This window comes from Myotis davidii, unplaced genomic scaffold (assembly GCF_000327345.1).
Source record: "Myotis davidii unplaced genomic scaffold, ASM32734v1 scaffold13, whole genome shotgun sequence".
Lineage (NCBI taxonomy): Eukaryota > Metazoa > Chordata > Mammalia > Chiroptera > Vespertilionidae > Myotis > Myotis davidii.
The window spans coordinates 1,457,165-1,478,856 of record NW_006286243.1 but is presented as its reverse complement, the minus strand read 5'-3'; the positions used below and the strand labels follow the sequence as shown (position 1 = coordinate 1,478,856).

The 21,692-nt window shown below is 43.9% G+C and overlaps 1 protein-coding gene across 2 annotated transcripts in view; it reads right to left on the bottom strand.

The window, feature by feature from the left end:
* ANO2 (anoctamin 2, calcium activated chloride channel) overlaps positions 1 to 21,692 on the bottom strand; it is a 316,751-nt gene that overhangs the window by 68,047 nt on the left and 227,012 nt on the right. For both annotated transcript variants that reach the window (XM_015559975.1, XM_015559976.1), the window contains one exon: positions 3,047 to 3,124. In XM_015559975.1, the coding sequence (XP_015415461.1) occupies positions 3,047 to 3,124 (78 nt within the window). The remainder of the gene's footprint in view (positions 1 to 3,046; positions 3,125 to 21,692) is intronic.

Below are 21,692 nucleotides of genomic sequence, written 5' to 3'. Positions count from 1 at the left end.
GAAAGATTGCAACTTAAAATAGGGTGGTCAGGAAAGGCCTCGGTGAGAAGGTGACATTTCAGCAAGGACCCAATTGAGTAAAGAGAGAGTTGGAGTGGAAGATGAATGGTGGAGAGGAGGAGGGCCAGCCCTTTAGTATAAGAATCTACATCTTATGAAATATGAAGACTTTAGAGAGTTTTTAGCAGAGGAGTGACATTATCAGATCCAGATTTTACAAAGATCAGTAGAGGGACAGTATAAAGGCAGCAAGATCAGTTAGAAGGCCATTGCAATAATCCAGGCAATGGAGGGAGGTTTCTGATGACTGGTTCCCAATGTATGAGTATAAGTAAATGATTGCCTTGGGCATGGCAGGAGCGCTCATGCTCCTAGTTCTAGAGGAAGGAAGGACATTGCCTCTGATAATCCCCTGTTCTGTGAATTGAAATTCAGAAGAGGGTTAATTCAAAAAGAAAAGAAACTTAACTCAACATACTGGGTGAGAAAAGAAAGAGAAAACTTATCTTCATCCATGCTGCCTCTATCACGGTGGGAAGATGGACACAGCATGTGACATTTTCTTGGCTCTTGTCATCCTATGAAAAACATCCCCAGCTGATCTGGCAGACTGGCATCCCTAAAAACGTCCTCATGGCCCTGGTCCTGAAATCTTTTGCCAAGGTTCAGTCACAGGGGACAGAGGAGGGAACGATATTTGATACTCCAGTTTGTTGCCCAAATTTCATAACAAAGTACTCTTTTATAAACACCCCTTGACCCCTTGACCTCATGCTCCACACAGTTTTCTAGGGTAATGCCCTGGTCCTCACGTATGATGAACCAAGCTGTGAATCCACAATGGGGATTGCCCATGGCCACATCTCAGGGACAAGGGTTTGTTTTCCTTTTTCTCCCTGTTCTCCTTAGAACACAATTTTCTCTGCAGTTCCATAAGTGGGGAATGAGGTACGTTTAGTTCTATCATCTTTATTCTGAGAATGTAGCCCTTTGAAGTTCTAATTTAATTTGGTGAGTACCTCCTGTTAGAATTTCAATTTTGAGCCAGCCATTCCCCCTGCTTTCAAACCTCCTTGCCCCATAAGACCACCAAAACTAAAGCTGTTGGCCAAATGGGAAAATATCCTCAAGATACTAGTAAAAAGCATCTCCCATTTTCCCTTAGCGTTTAGCCTCACTATCCTGTCAGACCTTTAAGGCTTTAAGAAGATTGAAAAGCAGGCCTGGCTGCTGTGGCTTAGTGACTGAGTGTCAACCTATAAACCAGGAGGTCACAGTTTGATTCCCACCCAGGGCACTGGGGTTGAGGGCTTGATCCCCAATGAGGGGGCATGCAGGAAACAGCCAATCAATGGTTTTTTCTCATCATCGATGTTTTTTATCTCTCTCTCTATCCACTGAGCCAAACCAGTCCCGGCTAAAAAATATATTTTAAAAAAAGGTTGAAAAGTATATTTATCCAATATTTTGGGGGGTTAGTTTCAGCACAATGGGATGTTACAAATGTCTTAACCTATCACTACTGGGGGGTAGAAGTATTTTACTTATCTATTTTCTTATTTATGTATATATTTGTTATCTATAAACTCTTTGAGGGAGGGATTAGTTTGTTTTATTTTCTGCTTTATCCCCACTGCCTAAGAATAGTGTCAAGCACATAGTTGGCACCCATTAAGTATTTCTTGAATGAATGAATAATCTCTGACAACAAGATGCATATTGTGGGAGGCTTTGAAGTGCTAAATTAAACTTTCTATCATTCCAGCTTAACACATTGCAATTCACCACATGTTGTTGAATAAATTCTACATGCCTTGCTCTTGTTAAACAATGAGAAGATAACAAATGTAGACTTCTAAGTTCTGGCAAGACACACATCACCTCTGCAGTTCATCTGCGAAACAAGTGGTTGAATTAGATCCTTCCTTCACTTTTTAAATTTCTGAGACTAAGACATGGTTCCTGTCCTCAGTGGTCAGGATGCAATAATAATGACAATAATAACCTTGGGCCAGGATCAGTTACCTGTGGTCAATAGGTCCAGCAAATCATTATAGTCCTACTTATTTTTAGGAGAGGCAATCTCTCAAACCCTTCCTCCCCTCCCTGGAACGAATGTATAATCCTGCTTAGAAATGCTGTCAGGATACACCTCTCCTCTGTAAAATGGAAGCTCTAGTCTTGAATATTAGAAGGATTCTACCTATAAAGAGGGGGCAGATGTTTTAATGGCTTGTGCTCAGTCCTCTGAGTTTTACCTTTTATTCTTTTCAGCAAGATGGGATATTACAAATCTCCTAAGATCGTATTGCTTCAGTTACTGTTGGCTCACTTATCTTGGCTGCCAAGACCAACCTGCTACCACTTTGACTCAAATGTGAATCATAGACCCCTTCCCTATCTTCCCTGACACAGCTGAGACCACCTGGGTCTCTCAAAAAGGCTCTCTCAAACTCTCAGGGAGAAAACAGAGAAATAAACATAGCAACTGCAGGGAAATGGAAAAATCAGCTTAGAAAGTCTAGGCTGGCTGTCTTCTGTGGCTCCCAGACTCAGTTCTATTCCACAAACCATCAAAGAGCGTTCGCCCACAGCTTAAACAGGCTGCCACAATTCTGTAGCCATCTTACCTGATTACTTCTTTTGAGGTCTTGGTCTATATCCCAATGTGAAGGTACCATCTCATGACCTACTCCCTGGAAGTTCCAACTTCAAACATCTGTGGTCAAGGCTGGGAAGGTAGAACCCCTTTCTACCCTCTTCTTTCTGAGAAGACTGAAACTCCTTCAATAGCCACAGAAGGTCACTGACCCCTTCCAGGTCTGGTTTTCTGTGTGAGAAAATCACCTTCCCTTCTTCAAGTGACTGATACCAACAATGGCCTTGCTGTCAGATAAGATCCTGTCCTTCTATACAGGGACTGTGGCTTCATCTTTATTAGCCCCTCATGATTCCCAGAGCATTACAGAACAACACACCCACAGCATTCACTGAACAGGATCTAACAAGCATAAGTCATAGGCAGGTGTTCCCTCAAGGAAATTACCATGAACAAGATGGAGACAACATTTATCAGGTAACCTGGGAAGCGATCTTTCCAGGTCAGCTTATCTTCATCATCATCCTGGGGAGAAACAGGAGAGGAGGGACAATTAGAAGGCACAAATAACAGATAATAATTTTCCTTTAATTTTGCATACATTTGCACATCATTTATCATTCATCATTCTAATATAGATATTTTTCTAGTTTCTGATGTCTTACCTCCCATATTAACAACAGCTCTCCTAATTTTTGTGATTTCTAGATAGCCTAGAAAAACTATGGTAAAAAGAGGACATGATTTGAGTTCAGCCTAATTCTTGGCTGAAGTTTAAAATGTTCAACCACTTATAAGCTGTGTGATTCTGAAATGTTTCCTAACTTTTCTTACCCCCTATTTCTTCATTGTAAAATGGGCACAGCCACAACACCCGTCTTGCCTACCGCACAGGATGATTTTGTTTGTTTTGTTTTAATGAGAAACATGTGAACATGTTAAAGCAATGGACAAATGGCATATACAACCCAACCACAGGGCAACATCTTAAAATAGATCATTCTTTAAATAAAACATCAACCGTAGATCCCATTCAGTGTACAAATTACCCACAATTTTTGCTTTTCAAAGAACCTGCATGTGTTATCATTTGTTTACTCCAAAAATGACTGTGTTCTCTGCTTGTCCCAAATGCAGACATTTCTAGGTACAGGCTAAGCAATCAGTCTGGCTGTGAACCCTACCTTTCCCCCTCAGATTGGGTCCAGTACACCCAGGGGCTGCTCTCTGGGACACATGTACAGCTGACCAGTCTTTCAGTATACTCTGAAGACCCTCAGGTGGTCCGGTGAGACCATCAAGGCATGTATGAAGATAAAAATCTCTGTCAATTAATTGTCATGTAAGTTTAGTCCAAGCACTTGTTTTCTCTGAGCTGCAGCTCTCGTACAGAGTTAAAATTGATACACAGTTGTTGTGAAGACCCTTTGAAGCCATGTTCATAAAGATGCCATGAAAATGGCAAAGCATGTTATGCTGGTAAGGTCAGAGCCCTGCATTTCTGCAATGCATCTAAATCAAGCTCAGCCAGTGAATGTTACAGGGCCCCCTCCTCTAGTCTCTCTTTCCTCTTCGCCACTATTTCAGAATACACCTGATTTGGCTCTAGCAACAGTGCCATCTAGCCTTTGAAAGCTTGTACTGTAGGTGAAGAGCCTTCTTGGCCTAGGAGATATCTTTCTAAAAACCCTTGTGTGTCTACTATGTGCAGAACTTGGTGCCAGGAATGGCGGGAGACAGAAGAACATGGATATGCCACTGCCCCTGGGGGCTTGCAGTCTAAGAAGACAGAAGTGGCACACACCTACCAAAAGCTTCAGGGAGCATTTGCCAGTGTGGGAGAGGGAATTGTCTTGGACATGAGCCTTTGGGGCACTCAAGGAAAGAAATGATGTGTCTTTCTTACTGCATGTCTGGAGCTGAGCACAGGGTTGAGCTGGCTTAATAAATGGGGGTAGAAATAAGTGTTAAGGCTGAAGTCATTTAATAATTAGCACTTTCATTTACAGATGATGGAAACAAGGGATACTCAGTTTTTCTTAGACCTGGTGATAAAATCAGGTCTCTAAACTCCTAGCCCAACAGACTTTCCATCACACAATTAAGAACAAGGGAACTACAGGTTGTGACCAATTTGAATGAATGAGAGCATATAAATCTGTTTCCATTCAGACTGGAACAATACTCATTCATATGCTTCTAAATTAGGCCAAACACCAAAAGGGAGTAGCACGTCTTTCTGTTTGCTTCAGTATAATACTTTGTTTTAATCACACCCGTGATATTTTCCTTTAAGATTTTGACAAGGGAAACTGAAGATGGGTTAGGGTTAGGGATTCTGCAAAGAAAATAAGGGGGTGCATGACAGGGCTCTCCCTGGGGTCTCCCTCATTACAATGAAGGTTATGATTTTTTGACTCTTTTTTCTGCTCTCTGGCCTAGAGATAAGACATTCTGCCTTAAACCCAGCAAACCAGATGTGTTCTGAAATATCAGTTGTGAGTAGTAAGGAGAGAACTCCAGTTCATAGGCTCCATGTTATCAGTTGCTCCTTAAGGGGGCTTTGTGAATGAGTAACTGAGGAGGGAGAGGCAGAAAAACCCATATTTGGTCCCTGAGATGAGAGGAAGGGATGAGAAACACCAGGGAGAGACCGGTTTGAAAATGGCCCTCAGGGAAGAGTTGGACAGTCCTGGAAGAAATGGGGGAAAGGGAAGTTTGAGCAGAGGATCGGGGAATATGGCCCATGATGAAATGGGTTCCAATAAATAAGAACAACTGTAGAGCATGACTAATAAACCTGTGGAGGAGTCAGGCATCTGCGATGGCTTTGGTTAAGGTTTCATGCCAAGAGGATGTCCACCTTCTTCAGGCCAGGGACCAAGGGGGTGAGATGTCTTTGGAACAGCCTCTACCCTGCAGTGAAAACTCTGTCCTGGAGAATGAATTTTGGACAGCATGGTCTGAGCCCCTTGGAGGGCCAGGCTCTGTGCTGGATACTGAGGACACAGTGAGGAGAAGGCTCAGCCCTCCCTAGGAGGAGCTCAGAGACCACGGCAGAAACAAGGAAAAGGATTTCAATGCTAACCCTGGCAAGGAAGGTGGCATTACTATTTGGCATAAGAAAGAGATGTATCTAAAGAGCAATTGACTTGGTTGCCCTCTCAGAGCAACTATCTTAAAGAAAAATATTCATTTTGACACACAGATGTCCTAGTGTTTATTGAGAAATCACCTCCTCTCATGTTAACATTGATGAGTCCCTTTTTTCCTAGAAGTTAAAGCTTCTACTTCACACATTGAGACACTATCCAAACACAAGAGGCTGAGCGAAACACAAACATTACTAACTGCCCTCCAAGCTCCCACAGTTACTGGTAAAGAGGACAGTGAGTAAAGCAGACTTTGTGTATAATAACCGGCTCTGATAATGGAAACTAATTAAGACTCTCCACTCACTGGCACATTAAAGATGTGAAGATTCGTGGCAGAATGCAGTTCATTTGATTACACTCTGCATAACAATCACATAACCAGCCTAGATAATAAAATGAGAAACAGCCTTGAGACCAGAACATCCGAGTTTAACTCTTGGCTCTAATACTAACTAGTCAAATAGCCTTGGAAAATTCCCAGAACCTCAGTTTCATCATCTGTAATTATATTTCTTACCTATAAACATGTAAAATGGTAGTATCTGTAACACCAAATTACCATACATTTTATATGAATTAGCTAACCCATGGAGAGGGCCGCGCCAGTGCACCTGCCCACAGAGGTTGGTGAGAACTCTTAGCTCCTCCTTCTCCTTTTAAAACAGAGATGATAACCCTTGTCCCACCTAAGTGGCAGAGGTATTGTGCAGATCACATGAGTGAATGCCTGTGAGAGAGCTTTGTAAACTGTAAGGCATCAGACAAAAGTAAGGTCTAATCAGCTTCATGATCACAGCAAAAGCAGGTGGTTAGCAAGCACTTAGCTAATGTCACCATTGTTAAGACATGAGCCTAGCTGTCACCTGTGTTTGTTTGTCTCTGCTGTCTTGTTTCTGTCCCTGGACTATGGCTCCTACTTCCAAGTCTCCCATAGCAAGTAGCACAGTGATATTCATGTATAACTATGGAATTTCCCTTCTGAAATATTTATATTCAGAATATGTATTCTCTGTACTATCTTAGAAGCTTTTTTGTATACATGCATACACACACACACACACACACACACACACACACACTCCACACCCAGATTTCCCTATTACATTACATTGTATGGATACAGTTTTTTCACAACCAATGAACCAATATTATAATTATTAATTTAAGTTCATACTTTATTTATATTTTGTTAGTTTTTACCCATTGGCCTTTTTCTGTTCCAGGATCCTGTCCAAAACATTATATTTAGTCATCATGTCTCCTTCAGACTGTGATAGTTTCTCAGACTTTCCTTGTTTTTGATGACCTTGACAGTTTTGAGGAATACTGGTCAAGTACATTGTGGAATATTCTTCAGTATGGGCTTGTCTTAAGTTATTCTCACAATTATGCTGAGGTTGTAGGTTTGGGAGGAAGACCATGGAGATAAAGTGCATTTTATTCCTTTATATCAAAGATGCAGGCTATAATATAACCTTTCACTAAACATGTTAACCTTAATCGCTTGATGGCGGGGGTGTGTTTATTAAGTTTCACTACTACAAAGTTACTCTTTTTCCCCATTCCATGCTTTTTCTTTATAAGGAAGTCACTATATTCAGTCCACATTTAAAAAGTGAGAGTTATGCACCACTTTCTTGACAGGATAATGTCTACAAATTCTCCTAGGTTTTAATCCCGATTTTTGTATTTTGGATTTTTTAAGGTGGGGCTATAGAGAAGAGGGTCAAAATGACAAGGAAACCCCAAGTTCAATTTGGGCAATGCTTTCTACAGCACAGGCCCAGGGGCCATTTGTTCTGTTCCAAAGCCATCCAATCATCCAGTGTGATCTCGTTCTGTCATTCTGGTCCCATTCTCTCAGACACAGCTACTTAATGCTCTCTCTGCTGGGTGAGCCTTCAAGACCTCTCACAAACAACACTTACTCTAGAAACATAGATTCTACCAACCTCACTATCTTCTCTCTCTTAGTTCTCTCTCCTAAAACAGCTCCTCCTCTGGGCAGCCTTCCTGGCCTGACCTTGAGGCCACTATTGGACTGTATATCCTTCCCTTCACTGAGCTTAATACACACACACCCCTAATCCCCCCCCATACACACATAGCTTCTATTACCATCATGTAAGCCTCCAGAATGGTCTTGGTCCCTATAGCCCAAGCACACACAACCTCTCAGGCTGAGCCTACAGGTCTTGCTCCTCAGCCCTATGGACTTGCCCATGACTGATCCCCAGAGTTATCTAGAGATAAAGACTTTTAGGGACAGAATCTCAATCTAGGAGGAGAATCTTGGCAAAGGGCATGAGGCAGTCATGTGGCACAGCACCTAAGTCTACAGGCATGCCTGAAGCCCAGGGCATAATGCAGTATAATTTGTGGCTAAAATGGAAAACATTATTTATTCTTCCCACTGCTTGGTTTTCCTAGCAAACACAGAAAAACAGACTCTGGCTCCCTTGTCTCCCATCCTGAGGTCCAGCCTGCTTACTTGGCTTCCCTGGGTTCTCTGGACAGCTTGTTGCTTCACTTTCTCTGTTTCCCCAGGGGGACTGCCTTGGCCTTTCTGGGTCCCAGTATTGGACTGAGCTTCTCTCCCTCTCTTATCCCAAACCCAACTTTTCTATTGTGTCTCCTACATGGATTCAGATTGCAGGCAGCCCCTCCCTACTAATTATTTAAAGGGGAGACCCTTCTACATTGTGGTAATGGTAAAGTGAGCCTTAGGTGGGCTTAACAAGATATGAGAGCCTGGGGCCGGCATATTATTGCCTGCAAAAGAAGAAGGCCTCGCTAAAGCCATAAGCATCCTCACCCAGTAATAAATGTCTAAATCCCTAATATATAATCTTACCTAGCACATCATACAAAGCGTTAAGCCAAACGGCCATGGATCTAGAATACGCTTAAAGCCTGTGCCATGATCTCTCCAAGGCTTGACATGATCTACACTCTAGCTCCTCTCACATTTCATTTCCTACCATTTAATCCCTTGCTCACTCCATTTCAGCCACACTGGTCTTTCCTATTCACTGGACACCCCAAGCTGGTTTCCCCTTCAAGACCCTTGTAAGAGTCCTCTCCTATCTCTTTACCCAGTTGGGTCCTCTTCTCACTCTTCTTCTGTGCTCAGGTGTAGCATCACCTCCGATGAGGTCTTTTCCAGTGCCCCAGTCTATAACCTGTCCCTTATTACTCTCTATCACAACACATCACTATCTGAATTTACCTGTCTATTTATCCCCTCTCTGTCTCCCTTAGGAAAACATGAGGTCCATGACAGCAGGCAGCCTCTGTGTCTAGTTCACCACTGGCTCTCCAATGCTGGCCTTAGCCTAGCCTGAGGATCCTTCTGCATGTGCGACTCAGGGGTGAATATCAGTCTGGAAGCAAAGCCTAGCAGCTAATCCGTGGTCGGCAAACCATGGCTCACTAGCCACATGCGGCTCTTTGGCCCCTTGAGTGTGGCTCTTCCACAAAATACCATGTGCTGGCGCGCACATACAATGCGATTGAAACTTCGTGGCCCAGGTGCAGAAATCGGTATTTTGTGGAAGAGCCAGTATTTTGTGGAAGAGCGACACTCAAGGGGCCAAAGAGCCGCATGTGGCTCGCGAGCCATGGTTTACCAAGCCGCAGTTTGCCGACCACTGGCTAGCTCACTGGGTAGTGCTCAATGCTCCTAAGGTTGGGATTGAGTATTTAGTCTCTGAATGGGTTAAATCCAGTTTCACACAGGAAGAGCCCATGAAACAATTTTGTGCCACTGTCTCAGGTTACCACCAGTGCCAGAACCTAAGGGGAAAATGCAAGAGATTTGTGGTAATCTTTTGACACGTTAAGAAAAACAGAAAAGTGCATGTCCCATTGGCATGTGCCAATAAGGACAGCTTTTTGGATGGAAAATAATACAGGAAAGAGTTTTAGCCTGAGTAGCACCCAGCTGTGTTCTGGCTAATCATGAAGACCTTTGTGACAGAGGTCCTGCAGCCACACTGCACTCCTCCTAGAATCTTGTCACGTAAGGTTACTCTTTCTCCCACGTGAGCTTTTTCTTCTCTTTACATCCATCCTTCTGCATACCCACTCACCCACCTAATCACCCTTCCATCCATCCATCCATCCATACATACCATGTCTATCTGTCCTTCCTTCCTTCCTTCCCCCACTTCCTTCCCTTTTTCCTTCCTTCCTTCCTTCCTTCTTTCTTTCCTTCCTTCCTTTCTTTCTTTTTCATTGATTTCAGAGAGGCAGGAAGAAGGAGAGACAGAAACATCAATGATGAGAGAGAATCATTGGTCAGCTGCCTCCCACACACCCCCTACTGGGGATCGAGCCTGCAACCTGGGCACGTGCCCTGACCGGGAATCGAGCTATGACCTTCTGGTTTATAGGTAGAGGCTCAACCACTGAGCCACACTGGCCAGGCAGGTCATGCATTATTTCTTAGTCTAACCTACAAGCCTCCAGTTCCATTTTTGGCCTTTTCCTTATGTTCTACCCCACAGAATGGAGAACTGATCTATAGAAAATTTGTTTACAAACTTAAAGTTCTGCATGAAATCCCTCCTTACTCTTGCTTTCTTCAGGCCCACTCATAATTCCTATTTTTCCCTACTCATAATTCCTATTTTTTCCTACTAAACGAAATATGGAAGAAAATCAGTGGCTTATATACCTGTTTATATTTTTTCTCCCTCAACCACTGTGACACTCTAAGGGGGTATCCACACCTTACTGTGTTGGGGGCAGGAATGGGGAATAGGAAGCAGGTCCTCAGCCCTGAAGAAAGGAAAAGGAGTTGCTGGCTCAGCTCCCAGTAATGCTCAGGACACAGAGAAGAGAGGTCGCTGCTCTGCAAAGGTGAGGTTAGAATGGGACAGCCAGGGCAATGTCATGACTCCCACATTAGCTAATTATCGAAATCGCTTAGGTGACTTCAAAATACACTGATTTCTGGCTCTGCCTCAGGTCTACTAAATCAGAATCTTGAGGGTGAAAGAATCTGTTTTTGAAAAATGCTTCACAGGCGACACTGTAAATCAGCCAAATTCGGGAAATACCATTCTACAAGACTCAGCCCTGTCTTGCTCTTTTTCCTCCAGGGCCTATATTCCTGTGGCTTGTCCCTCTGTGAACAGATTCGCTGAGAGGCGCTCACAGGGTGGAAACAAGCTTGGAGACAATTCCCTCATGCACAGTGTCCACACAGAATTTGTCACATCAGCTGCATTGCCAGCCCAGCCCACTGCCCACTGGCTCCCATACATGCGCCTTCCCCTCTTCTTCCCCGACCGCATGCTGATTGTAGGCCTCCAACAGGCAGGCACTAATCAAACTTCAGCCCAGGGATAAGTTTCAGACCTACTCGGTAAGTCCTAGAATGAGAAGGGCAATGTCAGAGAAGGCCTAGAAAGCATCTGATTATTTTAATGTATGCAGTTACCTTGAATTTGGTGAATTTATTGGACTTTAAAGTTTCCCCGGACGCACAGAGCACCATATCAGGTTCTACATTAAGAAAGAGAGGGTCACCGCCTTCCACTCAAAAACAGAAGTGGCAGGCTTCTCCGTGTGAAAAATTGCATTTGGAAACATGTTAGTAACTTTTATTTAAACATTGTTCCTTTTGAAAGATTTCACCGGCAAATGAATAAATAATGAATCTTGCCAACATCCAATGTTGTTCTGGCCAGAAGAGTAAGGTCACTTTGTTCATTCATTGTTTTGTTAACAATGTCAGTCACTTCTGGCCTCAACCCAAGGACAGAGCCGTCACTGTTATACCACAGTTAGACAATATACATCTAAAATAGTGTTTGCTTTTAACTAGGAGAAACAATTTGCAGCAATTTGCAACAACAGTAAACTGGCAAAAAGACACTGCAATTAACTCTCATCATGGTATTTGGTAACACTGGCTCCTTTAGCATGCAATGTTTGTTTGTTGGTTTGGTTTCAGATTTTGTTAGCTAATAGAGAACAGTGGTTAGTTGCTTTTCCTCTTCATTAAAAACAAGGGCCAGAACAAATGGGGAGGGACTCCAGCAAGAGAAATTGGGTAAATCAAGCAAAAGTGCGTTCTAGGCCGAGACCGGTTTGGCTCAGTGGATAGAGCGTCAGCCTGCGGACCAAGAGGTCCCAGGTTCGGTTCCGGTCGGGGGCATGTGCCTGGGTTGTGGGCACATCCCCGGTGGGGGATGTGCAGGAGGCAGCTGATCGATGTTTCTCTCTCATCGATGTTTCTAACTCTCTCTATCTCTCTCCCTTCCTCTCTGTGAAGAATCAATAAAATATATTTAAAAAAAAAAAAAGTGCGTTCTAGATTTTCTTCAAGGCTGGGACAAGGGAGGTCAAGGGAGGCATCCTCCATTAGGCTTCAGGAGAACAGAATCTCCAAGCTGGCCCTGGGACATACCCAGGCCACTGTAACACACACTGTTCAGAAACCCATTCTGCAATTAATTATTGAAATAATCCCCCTTCCTGTGAGGACTTAGGTGAGGTAAGATCCTGCCCAGCCACTCATGCCTTTTCTTGGGGTTCGGTGAGCAGGAGTTGGCTTTGTCCTGCTGGGCTGAGGATATCCTGGGCAAAGCCACAGGACAGTGACAAAAGTCAGTGCCCTCAGCATGGTCAACTTCAGCTGGGCATGGGCCTCCACTTACCAAGCCCAGCACAGAGAGGGAAGTGGGGCCAAAGAGAGGAAGAAAAATCCATGAGGAGGAGAAAGAGGAGGAAGGGAAAGGATGGTTACTCTGGGGCTGAATATGCAGGTCGTCTCTGTCTGGCTTTCTCCTTTGTCATTCTCATTCTACAGGGCTCAGGATGAGGCTCTGCACACAGAGGACTACTGAGAAGACTAAGAATGAGCAGGTCCCAGCATGGGAGGGTGGACTGGGCCAACTCCACAAATCCAGCTCAGAACCCACTGCCCCTGCTGTGTGGGACCCCCCACCATGCCATGTGGTGAGGAAGAGAAGGACCCGGGAGTCCATCCAAACTCCTACCCTGTGATGCAGATGGAGCTCCCAGAACACACTCCATCCCACTGTTCACACACTGGCCTTGCCATCAGTTCTGCTGTCAGTGCTGAGATCAGAGGATTTTATTTTGACACTTGAAAGAGGTTAAGATACATTAATAAAGTGATGGGGTCAGGCCTGCCGAGAGCATTGAGAATGGGCATTGATGAGTGCTGTTACAATTTTATAAGCATCTACTATGTTCCAAAAACTGTGCTGTGGCCTTTGTGCTCCAGGACTCTCAGTGTCATGAGAGAGACAGATGGGCAACAGTTACAGTGAAGTGAAGTACTTGTTGTGGAAGCATGAGGGAGCAACGCCTAACTTTTATTCAGGAATTTTCATGCATGAGTGCTTGCATGCCCATGTACATGTGTGCAAGCATGAGTGTGTACACACTCACAAACAAACACACAAACTCATGCTTGATGGTCTGGGTGTAACCCTGAACAATGACTGCCTAGCTAAAGTAGTGGTCCAAGACTGATTGTTCTATCCATCATCCATCTGTCCATTATCCATCCAGCCATCTACCCACCTATCCATTCATTCATCCATCCATCCATTAATGTGTGTTTACTATATTACAGGCACTTTCAAGACTCTTTACATATCTGATCTTATTTATTCCTCAAAATAATTTTATGAGATAGGAATTATTAGTCTCATTTTATACCTGAGAAATTTAAGACCCAAGAAGGTTAGTTATGTTACCAGAGTTACACTAGTAAGTGGCTGAGCTGGGATTTTAATCAAGATCTTAATAATTCTAACCCTATTTTTAATCTCTTCCACGTTTCCTACACTGTGTTTTTCAGAAAACTGGATTTTCCAGGTACTCACAGCTGTTCTATAGGCACAATCTCTCTTCCTTTTAGGAAATCTAATCTTGTAGTGCATATTAGAAGCTCTGAGAATACCTGTAGTATCTGTTTAATCCAACACTCATAGACACAATTGATCATGAAAGCTCTAGGGTAGCAAACTACCCAGGTCTGTGGCAGCTTGAGAAAAGCTACTTTATCACCTAATCTGAGGTCTACAACACAGAGTTTCTGCCCCGCAGCTTGAGAAAAGCTACTTTATCACCTAATCTGATCTAGGTCTACAACACAGAGTTTCTGCCCCGTCCCCCATATGACACCTTTTTGTTCAGCCAGAAAATAATGATTTGACCTTAAACCAATCAACAGTCCATCCCCTTGCATCTCAGTGGCCTTCTCCTTCCACTGGCCCTTCACCCTTTCTTTCCCTGAACTGCAGCGTTTCTGTGAAACACGGAGAACAGAGTCATTAGAATGGACATTATGGGCTTGGTCTGCAAGCTAGTGTTGAGCATACACTGGAACTTTCTCATACTATTTTCCAACTCTGAGTCTTAAACTCTTCACTGGCCCAGGATGAGGGCCCATCTTCCTGGTTGTTCTAGCCTCATACCTCAGACTCTGTTGTTGGACTCTCAGAACAATGGCCTCACTTTCTACCCTCCGTCTCTCAATCCCCACCTTCAGCATTAAGGAGAATATCTATCAGCACTTATTTCTCTAGATTCTCTTTCCATCCATCTCATAGTTCTCTTCCTGAAAAAAAGACAGACTGGCAGGACCAATCCTGACATGAGCACCCCATGCCCAGAAGGGAGTTTACTCACTGCTCCAGAAAGAGAGAGCCTGGCCCTACCTCTCCTCATCTGCAGCCAGAACCAGGAGCCAAGGGAGACACAGTGGTTCCTGGGGAAACCCCCTCCACTCTGCAGCTGCCCTCCATCCCCATCCCCAGCCCCCATCCAGGGAGTCAACATACATTATCTCCTTGCACTTCAGGCCCTGACTCACTGCATTGTTGGGACATGACTGCCAGGGAATCTGCAGCCTCAGCTGCTCCAACCAGGCTCCCTGCTCTGCACCGCAGGGTACAACCACCTCCCTGTGTTACCAGCTAGGGAGTTTTTTCCCAATAAGCTCAAGTCATCCCAAATGTTTAACCCCCAGGAGTGACTGGAGTCAGTCTCCAGGACATGCACAGGACATCCCTTTTCTTAATGAACAAAAGGCACGGCTTAACATAAGAGCTTGCCCTCTCCTAGGTCTCACCACCATTCATTCCTCCATCTCCAGGCCCTGGGCAAAGGGCAGTCAGGGTTCTTTGAGATCTCACACAAGCCAGATCAGAATTTATGGATGATGCATTACATTTTGATGGCTTCTGATACAGAAACAGAATAGTGAAGGTTGACGCTGAGAAAGAGAAGGAAAATCTAATTCCTTGAAAATAGTAGGCAACCTGGAAGAAAGCTACCAGGACAATAAATGCCTGACAGAAATAAGGAAATTTTCCTCCCTTTCTCTCTCTCTTTTCTTTCCATCCTCATTCACCATGTAGTCAATAAATATTGATGGGTGAGAAGGAGGGAAGACAAAAGGAAGGAAACACCTTTTGTCTGGGGATACCCTTGAGGTCCTCTTCTCTCATTTCTGGGGAAGAAAACATCAGGCAGTATCCCAGGGTTACCAGAGAGTTGAGGGCTCACCATCACCATGGATTCGTCTTGAGGAAGAATTCAACACAACTAAGTTCTAGCCCCAGCTCTGAAATTTATTTCTACTTGACCTTTCATGAGCCAGAGGGGGGAGAATTTACTTAAATTCCTCATTCCCAAATTTTACTTTGAAAAAGTAAAATGATTTTCAGAACTATACTCATTATTACATCCATTTCCTTTCTTCCCCCAAAGCTTCTAACTCCCCTCAAAGCTGGTCACTGATGTTTTCAAATGGAGACTCTTTGGTGGTTATGTAGTAAAGGATTAACCTTAACCAAATGAGGCCTGGCCTTTGCCTTCAGCTACCAGGAGGTGATCTCCAGGCTCTTCAAATGTCCTGCTAATAGGAGTGTCTTTGTGTGCCTGCGGCATTTGGCCACCAGATAATCTAACAATGCGATTTATCTCTGGGCCATACAGAATTATTTCTACCCCAAGATGGGCCAGAGACGAAGATCAGCCATATAGGATCAAGCCCCAATAAAAACACTAGACATCAAAGCTCAAGGATGTTTCTCTGGTTGGCAATACTTTGTGAATATTGTTACACACTGACGCTGAGGAAGAGACACTGTCCTGACTCCATGGGGAGTGGACACTGTGAGTTCTTTGATACTTTTGTGGACTTCATCTTCTGTAGTCCTTCTCTTGGCTGGTTTCAAGCTCTGTCCTTTCCCTGTAATAAATTGTACTATGTGTACAACAGCTTTCAGTAAATTCTCTAAGTTCTTCTAGCAAGTTACCAAAGATAGGAGTGGTCTGGGGGACTCCCAAATTTGCAATTCGTTTCAGAGGTGAAGGTGGTCCTCCTAACTTCGAAGCTGACTAACTCTTTATAGTTGGTCTAAACATTCATGGTGAATAACATTGGTTCATAGATTAGGAAATGGTACTTCCACTGGTGGAACTCTCCTTCATCTAGTGGTCTGTCTGTTACACTGACCTGCTGAGGATTCTCAGCTAATGAAAATATTATACAGATATCCTTACATCTAGTAGTTAACTTGCAGAATTGTATAACTGTAAGCACAAATTGCCACAGTTGCAATATTTGGAAGTACTGATAATCCTTAATGGAGACAGCAACCTTCCTCCACATACCCTCAGCACTTGGTCCATGCTGCCGATGTGTATTCATCGCTTTCTGCTGTTTGGTTATCTATGTGTCTTGGTACACGAGACTGTGAGCTTCCTGAGAGCAGCAACTGTATCTTACATCTTAATTGTATCTTCTGCTTTCTGGAAATCAAGGCAAAAAGTAATTTACTAAGTGTTTGATGGGTTGAACTGGATTGGCTGATCCTTTGAAACCAGTAAGCAGTTGTGTCCATGGATATGTGGTTATTACAGTCCTATAAACAAGTTCTCTTTAAACTGTGAGCCCACATAAAATTTTACAAGTCTCCTGGTCCTCCCTAAGAAGATATTTGAAAAGAAAAAATCAATGCAGAGGCAGCAGAGCACAGAGCAAAAAGCACACATATGGGATTTGGAAGACGTGGGTTCTGGTGATAGCCTTATATTCCTTGGTAGTGGCTACATAACCTTAGACAGATCACTTGACCTAAGACTAGGTCTTCTCATCTGTAAGACAGTGAGAAATACTGTACCCTCAGGCCTCCCAAAGACATTCCAAGAAGTAATCATTATAAAGCTCACACTATTATAAGTTCGGATTCCAAAGACATTTTCTAAGCATCTGCTACCTGTTAGGTACGCTGCAAGGCATTTGCTGCCATTGTTTCATTCCATTAAGTCCTCATATTCTGGTGTTGGGGGTAATAATTGATAAGGAATCTTAGGTAGGGGTATAGACAACACAAGACTGGCCATCAGATGATAATAATTGATGTTGGATGAGAGAACATAAAGGTTCACTCTACTATTTCTTTTCTTTTTGTGCATATTGAAAAGGTTCTAATAAAACACATATTTAAAGCAATCATCTTGGCAACAATGTGAGGCAGGCCTTACTAGTCCCACTGAGAACCAAGGCACAGAACTAAAAAACCATGTGGGTTCCACAAGATGTTCGAAGTAGAATTGGGTCTAAGACCTTGGTTCTTACATCCATGCAATTTCCCCCAACTCCAGCTGCCTATCTCTAGGGAGGTTACTGTCCTGTGTGGCTGGTACCCGTTGACCAGAACCTCACTAACCCTCACAAAAGTGTTCTTTGAAGGTCTAGGTCTGCTTGCAGGAGAGGTGGATCACTGAAAAAAAAAATGAAGAGATAAGGGAAAACAGCATTCTGCCTTCCTTTCCTATGCCAGGGATCTCTTCCCACACTCCATTTTAGAAATTCAAGGAATATTGGGAATCCTCAAAGTCCCAGTCACTATCTGCAAATATTGAGTCCCAAGAACACTGGAAGGTGTTGCTGGAGGCTCCAAGAATGTATAATAGACAGTCCTGCCCCCTCTCCCCCGCCCCAGCAATTACCTCAAATCTGTCCACAATGGTATTTTAGAATTTATTAGAAAACTGTACGAAGAGAAACATATCATCACATCATAATCTTTCACCTTCAAAAGGATTTGCTCTAGAATAAAGAGAGAGGTTTGCCTATCTCTTCTGCAAATGAAGGAACTGTGTGTGTGTGTGTGTGTGTGTGTGTGTGTATGTGTAGAGAGGAGGCAGATGGAGCTGAGCAAAAAGAAGCAAATTCACAAAGGCCTCTCTAGGGGCATGCCCATCTACAGCTATGGGGCTGGCGATAGCTTGCATTTGTTTAGGAGTTCAACCCTGGGATATATACAATTTTCACCAAATAACCCTTGAAGGAAGAAATAACAGCGTGCAAGTGACACCAACAATACTCAAAAGCATGGAGACATATTTAACCACTTTCTTTACTATGAACACATTTTGCCAAAGCCCATGTCCTAGGAATCTCTCCCACTCAGTTAAAAGAAAGTCACCAAATGGGTTGTGTTTTCTCGCCCCATGTTTTCATTTTCTCCCAAGCTCTAGCCGCAACACATTGGTTGGCCAAACCAAAATACACCAGAGAGCCCAGTCACCCCTCCAGCCTCAGAAACTGCCACTGGTGCCTATTGTGTGACATGCTGCTTCCACACACATCACTGGGCATGGCATTCCCAAAATGTCTTTTCCTGGGTAGGGTCTGGAAGGGACAGTCCCTTAAGGTTTCCTCCATAATTCCACCTTATGTTCTAGCTTACTATCTAAATAAAGTAACTCTTCAAACCATGGCTAGATTCCCCATGCACCCAGTTTTCCACAGAATCTCCAGGTTTTTCACACAACCAAGAGGCAACCAGCCGAGCATGACCAGAACCCCCAGCCTCCAATCCAAGGCCATGTAAAATATACCAACTTTAAGACAGTGGAGAAAACATTAAACCTGAGCTCTGTAATTGTGGTCTATTGACAGGCATGTTGTGTCATCAGTACATTCTCAGTTCATGCCTCATGTAGAAGGGGACTGTGAAGGACAACAGAGGCCTTGTAACGCTCTGCACTCTGTGCCTTTCTGAACACTCTTGCTTTGAAAAGTAGGGTCCATGGGTTGAACAATCAAGTTCTTTCAATAAATGTGCCTTAGGCTCATTTTCTTTCAGGTTAAGTGTGGGCAAGTGTGGGGGACCCCTGGATGGCAGCTACCTGGCATAAAGGAGTCCACTTTTATATATATGTGTTGAGCCAGTCCGGTGATGTGTGTGTGTGCACGCATACGCATGCATGTGCATGTGTGTTTGCAGAGATAAGGAAGTAAAGAAAGCAACAGACACCCAATACATCAAAAATCCCTGTCAAGTGACCTGGTACTAAAGAATAACATTCATTTCGGGCAAGTGTCTAGATATAAACAAGTTAAGGGTAGTTTGGGAGCAATCATGATCAGAATGAGCCAACATTAGTATTTAGGATAGGTAATGCCAAGGCAACTTCCCGATTGGAAATTCTGCATACTATATCTAGATTTCAGGAAGGCTTTTTTATGAATTAAAATTTAAAATAGGCAATGCCTACTGGCTGAGAGCCTAATATGTCCATCGTAAGGAGTCTTCCTCCTATCTATGTCCCTATCTGCTCAGTTCTCACTCCTACTTCTCTCCATTCTGCAGAGGCAACCACTATTACTTTTCTTTTTCTTTTTTCAGAATGTCTTATGAATACAGTAGCAAATACAAATGTATGTGTGCATTGATTTGTAGTTTCTCCTCTTTTTACAACAAGGAGGCACATTACACACCTTGTTTATATGTTCAGGAAGGTTTTGAGGAAGGCTGTGCTTTGTGGACAGATAACTTTATTGGGGCAAAGAGCGGGGTGGTAATGGGGACTGGACAGAACTGTGCAGTTGCAGAGACATGGCATGAAACCAGAGATAGAATCGAGTTCTGTTGACTTTCTGTCCTGGGTCCTTCCCATTGCATTGCTCTGTCTCCTGGATCAGTGGTTTATGCATGCAAGAAAGGACTTCTGAAGTACTGGCAGGCTTCTCGGAAGCAGTTTGTCCTCTAAGTAGTTTAAAATATCCTCTGGCAATCTTGCACACACCACTCATTTGCTTAATAAATCTTTTTCTCATAGACCATGCAAAGGTAAACTTTGAGTCCTTTGCTCTTGAAATGACTAAATGACCTAACTATGTGAAAGTCCCAGCCCAGTTCTTGGCACATAGTAGCCACTTCATAAAATAAATATTAGTTGAATCTGAATAGTCACTAAATTCCAATTTAATGGAGCCTAGATCAAGTTAAAGAGATTAAAAAGATTAGTCATACAGGAACAAGGAACTGGCTCCTTCAGAGCCAATCCAGTGATGGTTTACTTTGGTAGCATAAGCCTTTTATAAACCAGTGGTCATTTCCTATTCTCTGGCCAGAGAACCAGAAGTAATAGTTTCTGTGATATTCATTCAATCCTCATTTTGGGGATCAAATGGATTCTAACAGTTACTTGCTGGCAATATTCAGGCCTGCGCACTGACAGAGCTAAGCTGGAAGAGCAGGCAGGTCAAGTGACAGAGCAAGATTTGGGGAAGAAATGAGAAATCCTCTCCCAGGGCAACCTGCACCACCTGCTCTGGTTCTCCAAGAACAACCATCCTAGCCCTTCACTCCAAGCTGTCCTCACCAATCAGAGCAACTCCAGTATGTGATCACATTGATCTCAGGAAATCACATTTCCTTGATGCTTACTTCAAGTCACATGCAAAAGAGGGTGAACCCCTGAAGAAAAAAGTATTTACACAGAGATTCTAAGAGGGAAAGGGCGCTCCCTGGCAATTAGTTGCTGCTACAGATGTAGTCTAACTCTCCAGTGGTCTCTAGATGGAGACCCTCACTGGTGTAGATCATCGTAAGTTTGCCATAGTTAATGGGCAAAGGAAAGGAGAAAAAAGCAAAACTTCTGTGGGCTGATAACTTTCAGAATTAATCTTCAAGATAGACATCTTTTCAAGGCCACTAGAGAATCTAGGTTCAAGTCCCCAAACATTGAACTGGGCTCTAATCCTACTTTCCTTAGGGATCCAACACAGTCATTACCATCCCATAAACACATCAACTCTCCCCACACAAGCCTGGGCCGTCTCTCCCCGCCAGCCAGAATTGAAGATACTCAAGAGCTTGGACAAGCAGCACTGTCTCAAATGCAGAAAATGACTGTGGGAGGTTTATCCAGGGTCACAGCCTTCTGCAGACTGTCAGGGCCACCTCTACCTAGAAGAAGACCTCCCTGAGGCACTGCTGAGACACAGTGCCTCTTCTGCTGCCAGCTGCCAGCCACTGTCACCACACTTCAGGTAGGCCACATTGGGTGTAATGGCTACCAGTGCTGGGTTAGAGTCTTGCCTCTACCACTTGATGTTGGGTCATTATTTCAGTTCTCTAAGTCTCAACTTCTGTTTCCTAGGGGTTAATATGTAAGATAATACAATAATCTACATATAAAAGGTTAATATGCAAAGTGTCCCCTCAGGAGTTCAACCAGGAGACCGGAGGTCAACCGGTCACTATGACATGTGCTGACCACCAGTGGGCGCACACAGAACATGGTGGGCATCAGCAACAGGTAGCAGAGCGCAGATCATAGCAGGCATCGGCCACAGAGGGATGGTGAAGCAGGTGAGCAGGGGCGCCAGACCAAGATGGATCACTGGTCACTGTCATTGGGGCAAGCTTCTGGTGGTTAATTAAAATTCTTTGCTCCTGCATGTTGTGGTCCCACCAGGCCCTCACACCTGCTGCCGGCACTGGAGCCATTGCTCACACCTGCTGCTGGCACCAGGGCTGCAGCTTGCACCCACTGATGGCACCAGCCCCGCTTGCACCTGCTGCTGGCACCGGCCCCAATTGCTCTGTGCTGTCAGCGGGTGCAAGCGGAGCTGGTGTGGTCAG